Genomic DNA, 8,274 nt, shown 5'->3' on the forward strand with positions numbered 1-8,274 from the left:
CAGCATGTAACTACAGATACCTATGACAGTCTCACTGAGTTAGACACTCCAAAGATTAGTGTAACTACTGCACACACAAAGTCTTCTCAGTCTTCTGTGTCTTTACTGTTCGTTGCCTAGTGGTGGGTACCAACAGTGTCCTCTGCTTCCGTGCTCATGTTCTTACTGGTTGGTGACTCTCACAACTAACTCGTTACTCGAACTGTCAGCTCTGAACTAACTGTCCTGCTTATAACAGCTGTCATGGACTGGACAGAAAGCGCCATTCCTATGTTGCTCTTTCCAATTGTTGTTGCTCATATATGTTTGTTGTATAGCTGCTTTTTTCACTGTTGTTGCCTAGCAACGGGTCTACATGCCATAATAGTAACTCATATTAGGCATTGACCTTGTTATTCTACATCTTTGTAATTCATTATTCCCTGATTGTCGTGTTCAACGCTCTACAATCTGAGAGTGTTGTTAAATAAACCATAATTAAATGTACATTTTTACAGAATGGAGCGATCGTCAAGTTTGGTCGGATACACAATTTTAGGTTCATTGACCCCTCACATGATGATAGGTCTCGGCAACGGCATGACTCAGCCCGGCAAGGTTTTGACTTCGCATATGATAGGTGAGTCAGGATATGTTATATTTGTATATATGCTAGTGGTAGTGTCCATACTGGACATATCATGCATGACAAATTTATGACTATGCCTGTGATAATATTAGTGTAAATCGATTGCAGTAATGATCATACAAGAAAGCTTTTGGCAGTATGTATGGGGGAGTGGATGTATTGATCCCCTTCACTTAACTGCAGCATGGTTCCTGCCTACAAGTCACAGTTAAAGAACTGCATGTTGCAATTGTATGTCCTTGTTTGCATTGTGTATGAAATATGCGTTATCACATGGCTGAAGGAGCATTATATTGCTTAATAGCAAATGTCATCATATGACTTATACTTAAGTTGACCCTGACCAATTTGTAGCCACGTTTCTCGGAATAGCATTGCAGCAGAGCTCCTGATTGGCTGTTTAGGATTAGCTATGAACAGTGCTAGTAAATATTTAAATCTGTTCCTCATTTTGTGCCAGATATTATTCTTTTGCTTAATAATACATTTCTGTAGCCATTCTGATGTCACCTAAAATAGCATACTTAAATTTGAGAGCAAATGATGCAGTGGTGATTTTATATTTTGTCACAGTGACTTTGATACATAACATGAAATCTCTTATTACATAATGCACAGGTTTTATATAATACAGGACCACTGTAAATGTCTTTGATATTGTTAAAAGTATTTTTGTTTTTTATTCCTAATAAAATGTTGCTAAAGTTCTGTGTTTCACTAATTGTCAAATTGAAATTTGAGGAGCACGTGTTAGAAGAATAATAGTATTGGGCAAGAGCAGTGCAAACCATAAGAATGCTAAAAATGGCATGACCATAATTGTGCTAAACTCATTTTGTTTATACCTGTGTTCTGTCACAGAAATTTACAGTGTGAGAGTTAAAAAAAGGATAACTTTATAAAATGAAAATATTAAAGGCTGTTGTCTTCTGCGTTATGATACAGTATAGTTTTATAGGTTACACTAATATTATTTTAGTAGTGCAGTGCCACCACCTGCAAGGTATCGGGTGGAGACATCAGCTTCCTCCGTAATGTTGGAAACCCCTTATGAAGCAGTTTTGTTTCATAGCCCAGAAGACCATAGACTTCATTTTCTCTTCTGTGAATATCTCAAAATCTCATTTGCTATCATGATTACGATTATACTGGTAAATTTGAATTCATACTTTATTCACTGAATTTGCAAATTTTAACTAAAATTGTGTTCTCACATATGCATATTGCAAGGTGGATGTATATTTTAGTTTGCTTTATATGTGGAATGTTTTTATTTTTTGTGTGTGTGGGGGGGGGTGTTGAAANGGGGGGGGGGTTGGAAATTACAGCTGGTCTTGTGGCAAGGGTGCAGACCATTTACCCTTGATGCCACTTCTTGAACTTCTGTATGTAAGACACAATTACTAGGTTTATGAAACATCGTGTTTTCTATTTTCTAGAACATCGGATGATGGGGAAAAGGTCCAAAAACCCAGTTATTCTGTGTGTTATGCGCCATTGTCAGAAATCTTTAGAATCTATTCTGTATGAAAATTAAGTACCGGCTTAGCAAAGAAATGTCTTATAATTGGTCACTAATTGGTTAAAGGCTTAGGCTAGGAAGATAGGGCATTTCATATTAATTTTAATTAAATAATAATCATGGGTTGAATTTGGTTGTATGGTAGCAAGTGCACTGAATTGTTTGTAGAGTAGTGAAGCACGATCATAGATATAAAAAATCTCTGGAGACAGTTCTCAGCCCCGGATGCTGCAAAGAACATGCTTTACCCGCAAGACCATCTCATAGAGAAATCATATAGTGTGCACTTGTGTGGAATGTTATGCTTCATGCATGCTTTTATATTTTGTTTCCTGTGTATTTGATTGCATTATGTTGTAATCAATGTATGGTTCAGACAATCCTCACGAGAAGACGCTGTTAGTCATGGTGGAGCCTCGACACCTGGTCATAATAGCAATAATAATATTGGCAACGGCAACAGCAACAGCAACAATACTGGTCCTAATGGAACTTCCCAGAATTATGAAACGACGTTTGATGTAGACGGTAATGTGGAGACAGTATCAACATCAAGTCTGGGGAACAAGGAGGAAACTCGATCGCAAAGATCTGTTAGCAGTAGCAGAGATGGAAACAGGTAAATACGTCTTGACAGCTTTTGTCATCAGCCAGCATACCTCTTTCTGCCGACACATTTTCATCTTGAGGTTGACTTTATGATTAGGGAAACAGTGTACCAGTAGGTGTATGTGCTGTAAAGTTGTCCCTGTGCTAACTAATTAAGTGCTACACTATGAAGGTGTATGGGGGAGTGGATGTATTGATCCACATTTTCTTGACCTCAGCACTAGTTACAGGTGAGTGGTCAGCTTCACGCCCTGGCCACTTTACACCCAGGGAAAGAGCCCCCAGTACCCAGTCGATAGAACGTGTATGGGGGAGTGGATGTATTGATCCACATTTTCTTCACCTCAGCACTAGTTACAGGTGAGTGGTCAGCTTCACGCCCTGGCGACTTTACACCCAGGGAAAGAGCCCCCAGTACCCAGTCGATAGAACGTTAGGCGAACGCCAGAGCCAGTCTGGACAACGTGGATAAGTGAAAATTCTTACCCCCATTGGTACTAGAACTCTGACCGCTCGGTCATCCAGCCTTTAGCTAGTCACTATACTGACTGCACCATCCCAGCTCCCCTGTAATGTGTAATGCATGTATTTATAAAATGCTCCCGTTTCCTGAAATTTATGACGGTGTTGTGGTACGTACCGTATTTCTGTTAAGGTAAGTGTTTTTTCATTTCTGAATTTTAATTTTAATTTATTTACTTTGTTTCATTGATTAGAAAGTTATGAATTTGCATGTCATGCATGTATTTTAAAGTACATTGTATTAGAAATATGGATACTTTTGGTCAAATTTTTGCTTTTGCATGCTGTTAAAAATGTACACAGGCTTACACGTTACAGTTGCTCATTATTGCTGACATACTTCGTACAGAATGACTAAGTAATGAAGGATTATTCTGTGTCCTTGATATTCTGCAATCAATGATTTTACAAAATACAGGCCGTCTGAAGAAAGCAAACCAAATTTTAAAAATTTTTATTGTGAAATCAGTAATGCTACAAGTGTACCATTTAACCATATGGAAGAGAAATTCTGAAAGGTTTGTTATGTAAGATGGATGTGCACATGTAGTAGACTGAGTGACATGTACGAGATTACAGAAGATGGTCAGTATTTATACTGACAATGACATCCAGCCAACAGAAAGCTGCATGGGTGTGGTGGATGGCAGTAACAGAATCAGTTACAAGTGTAGAACTACTGGTGGTGCAAGTGTTTAAAGAAAGTTCAGAACTACTGGAGGTGAAACTCCTCTTTCTTGTAAAAGCATTCCTTGATGGATGGAACAATTCAAAGCAACTGACAGTACAAAGGAAGGGAGAAGTCGCCCATCACCATCAGCATTGCCATCAATAAAAGCCTACCTTGTGGCACACAAGTATATGTTGAAATTGATTTCAGTCTGGGGCTCTTCCTTATCTTTACACTGCTGGTTCCCTTCATCACAGAATACTTTTACTGGAGGGAGAGGTTTTACCATAAGTTATTCTGAATTCCCTTTGAACACTTCAGCTGCCTTTGTTTCTGTCATCTGCCACACACATACAGCCTTCTGTTGATCAGCTGCCATTCTCAGAGCGACTGCTGACTGACCTCTGTGATCCCACTAATGTCCCTTACCTTGGCTCATGCACAAATCAGTGCACACTCAGAACAGCATGTAGCATAAATGTATGTTGAAATTGCATTCTTGTAGTTTTATTGATTTCAGATTTTAAAATGTGGCAATTCTTCCTTAGACACCCTGTATAATAGATGCAAGTTATTGGAGGGCGTTTATTATTGTCTGTATTTCAGGATGCCAAATTATGAACGATATCCACGTGGGACAGATCCAATCCTTCCAGCAGTACTTGAGTTTCCTGAAGAAACTGAAGAAGCATTTCTTCATGCAGTAGTTACAGACCTGGATCCAGCAGCGCCTCATTTTAAGCTTGCACCGACGTATACATTGTACCTAGTGGCGAGGTATCGAGCCTCCACCCATTACAGACCAGAGCTAACTCCAACTGAGCGAGCCCACAGGCTTACTGTACTGCTTGCAAGAGTAGCTGCCATCATACATAATGTCATACAGGTATTGAATTGAATTGAATTGAATTTATTTACATTCTATAAATCCTAAGCAGGTTAGTACCTTTGGATACAGAACAAGTCAAAATGTTATATACATAAGTACAAGCAATTTTAGCTTAAAAATTAATATAACTTAATTTTACATCATTCTCTATTTACATTGAAGTATTCATCTAAAGAGTAGAAGGAATGAGCATGTAGATAATTCTTTAACTCTGATTTAAACTTTTTAGTATCATTGCCCAAGTTTTTAATACTTTGTGGCAGATTGTTGAACACTTTTATGCCAGTAAAGTAGACTCCTTTTTGATATACTGATAAAGTTGATGAGGGTAGGTGGAAGTTATATTTTTGTCTAGTATTCATGTTATAGACATCAGAATTTAATTTGAATTTATCTTTGTTGTAAACAACAAATAGGAGAAGCGATAATATGTATTGCGATTGAAGCGGTAGAATTTTTAATTTCTTAAATAATTCTCTACATGAATCTCTACTTCTACATCCTGTAATGATTCTTATTATATTCTTTTGTATTTTAAAAATTATTACACTATGTGAAGAGTTCCCCCAAAATATTAATCCATAGTTCATAATAGAATGAAAGTAGGCATGGTAAACCATCTTCAGTGTTTCCTGTGACATAAAAGGCTTAATTGATCTCATCGCATAGCAAGCTGCATTTAATTTAGGTATAATTTGTTCAATATGTATTTTCCAAGACAGTGTACTGTCTACATCTATTCCAAGGAATTTTGTATCAAGTACTTTACAGATTAATTTGTTGGCATAACTGATGGGTGAGAAACTGCTTGTAGGATTTGAGGTTCTCACAGCGGTGGTTATGAAGCATACAGTATAGTCCATTTGAAAGGCAGTTGGCGTTTTGTAGGAACATATTGACTCCATCTTCAAGGTCGAAGAAACCAGTGTGAAACGAGGTGGCAAGCAGAGCTTGCATGCTGGTTTCGAACTTGGCTTATGCTTCGACTCTGAAGAAGGAGGTGACATGTTCCTCCAAAATGTCTGTTCCTTAGTTTGTGTCCTCTAACCATGAAGATGGAAGCAACACATCCCTTCATACTGTTAGTATTTGCATACAAGGCTGTATGGTGTTCACCCAGAAGACCTCATTCTGAAGTGCCACTAGAATAAAACCACAAAACCTACATTATTCTTCTCATTGTTCTGAATATCCAGTAATTTGTGTTCCATTTTGAACCGAGCATTTGATTGTCTTAAGATATCTAATCTTATATAAACTGAATTTAACAGAAGTTTATTTTTTATTTTAGATTATTTCTTGTGGAAGTATGAGTATGAAGGAAGCAGTCTTCTGGGTTTGGCACCGTGTATATGTGGTGTTAACCGACGTTTCGGAGGAACGTATCGCCTCCATCTTCAGGGTAGAAGAAAAAATATAATATAAGAATCTGCAAGTGAAGAGACCGTGAGAACCGGTAAAAGCAGACTGCTTTTTTCTTTTTTTCTTCTACCCTGAAGATGGAGGCGATACGTTCCTCCGAAACGTCGGTTAACACCACATATACACGGTGCCAAATCCCAGAAGACTGCTTTCTTCATAGTCACCGCCGTGAAAGCCTCAAATCTTACGAAGTATGATTAGTTTAATAGTTCTTCACTTTTCTTATTAGATACTTTATCAACATTTGTTGTACTCTACATGTACTGTTGTGTTCTTCCTTGCAGGAGAGGTATGCTGATGCCAAGTGCCTGGCTTTCTGGATGGCAAATTCTTCAGAGCTTCTTCATTTTCTGAAGTCTGACCGGCATATTTCTGCATTTTCATTGGATGCACAGGATATATTGGCAGATTGTGTGCAGATAGCCTTCAAGTAAGTTTCGCTATTTAGCATCTGAAGGCAGACTGACAAATGTGTGACCAGGTGTAATAATGAGACAAATATTTTATCCTGTGATAAGAAGGCACTTTGTCTTATTCAATCTCTTGTTTGTTTTGCAAGACGTGTTTAAAAATGTTTCCTAAGATGTTTACAAATTGGTTTTCAGTAAAAACCATCACAGACCATCAGACACATAGTAGATAATGCCTAAAATGTTGTGAAATACCGTGCTTATATACAGACAGAATTGTTCTCAAGTCATGTGTGTGTGTGTGTGTGTTTGCAGAAATCTTGTGTCGTGTTTGCAAGGGGATCTTGCAGCTGCAATGCCTCACTTTATGTCAGAAAGAGATGATAGTCCAGAAGACGAGAACACAGCGACGGTATGTATCTTATTACACAGCTCATATACTCGTTGATATGTAATTAACCTTTAAACGACTAAAGACAACGTATGTCGTCGTTAAAAGAAAGTCCCCGGTACGAATGACGCTATATGGTGTCGCAGAGTCCGCGCGTGGCAACGTTATATAAAATTAAATTTTAAAGTAGAAAATTATGTCCTACTTACATAATTTTTGGCCACCATCTGCATGGAGTGTCTGTCTTCCCGCCTGCGTCATCTGCCGGAATGTTGCCTTCGTGTGGAATTCTCAAAAAATCCGGAAATGCAGAGTCCGATTTCGCAATTCACGCACTTTGTCNTTCCAGTTACGAACCAAGCACTCAGTGTAATGAAACTGTATAAAGAAATGTAATCTTTTAGGATGCAGCCGAGCCATTCGCCCACTATTCATTCCACAAGAATTACGTCATGGTACGATCACACTTTGAAATTACGCTCGAATGAATGCTTCCAGGAACGAAGCTATTACGGTGTGTGTTGATACAGCAACACGATTTCATAAAACAAAAAGAAGGCTTCAACTCTACAAGTACAGTACACGTATTGTTCAGAAGAACGCTATATGCAACAACACGTGACTTTATATCACTCTTCCACTGTCCAAATTCTAGTTGTAGCCAACGATAAGCTCTAGACAACAACATCCGGTGTTACCGCGACTTGCACAAGTGTCGTCATCAGCAAATTCCATTCAGGGGTGTCCAGAACGTATGAATTCTTGCACAGAAACAAGAAACTGCGAAAATTCTCTATTTGGTGTCAGTGCAAAAATTTTAACATGTTTTATACAATCTGTAAATTACAATATCTGATTCTATATTCGTTAGAGAAAAAAACAGCGTTTATTTCGTTCGCTTATCACAGAAATTGTAGAAATAGGAGCAAATTTAGTTAAGTGACTACAGCTTTAACGGATCTCAAATAGCGGCCCTTTAAAGAAATCCGTACCGCTAACACAACCTAAGTTTAAAGGGCAGTAGGATAAAGGTTAAGGTCACATATTGCGGCCATGTCGTAGCTCAGGCGGTTAGTCGCTGGCTTCCCACCACGGCGTCTCGGATTCGATCCCGGGTCTGGTCAAGTGGGATTTGTGGTGGACAAAGTGGCGCTGGGGCAGGTTTTCTCTGAGTACTTCAATTTCCCCTGCCAATCTTCATTCCACTAATT

General features: G+C 38.5%; 1 protein-coding gene across 8 annotated transcripts in view; it reads left to right on the plus strand.

Annotated features, from left to right (window-relative positions):
* The window catches only part of LOC111865986 (afadin), a 211,199-nt gene that overhangs the window by 144,154 nt on the left and 58,771 nt on the right, over window positions 1–8,274 (plus strand). For 7 of the 8 annotated variants that reach the window (XM_023854438.2, XM_023854437.2, XM_023854442.2 and 4 more), the window contains 5 exons: window positions 498–619; window positions 2,527–2,769; window positions 4,558–4,837; window positions 6,547–6,692; window positions 6,988–7,084. In XM_023854438.2, coding sequence (XP_023710206.1) covers window positions 498–619; window positions 2,527–2,769; window positions 4,558–4,837; window positions 6,547–6,692; window positions 6,988–7,084 — 888 coding nt within the window. The remainder of the gene's footprint in view (window positions 1–497; window positions 620–2,526; window positions 2,770–4,557; window positions 4,838–6,546; window positions 6,693–6,987; window positions 7,085–8,274) is intronic. The other variant, XM_023854443.2, reaches the window with a different exon arrangement.

This window comes from Cryptotermes secundus, unplaced genomic scaffold (genome assembly GCF_002891405.2).
Source record: "Cryptotermes secundus unplaced genomic scaffold, Csec_1.0 scaffold72, whole genome shotgun sequence".
Classification (NCBI taxonomy): domain Eukaryota; kingdom Metazoa; phylum Arthropoda; class Insecta; order Blattodea; family Kalotermitidae; genus Cryptotermes; species Cryptotermes secundus.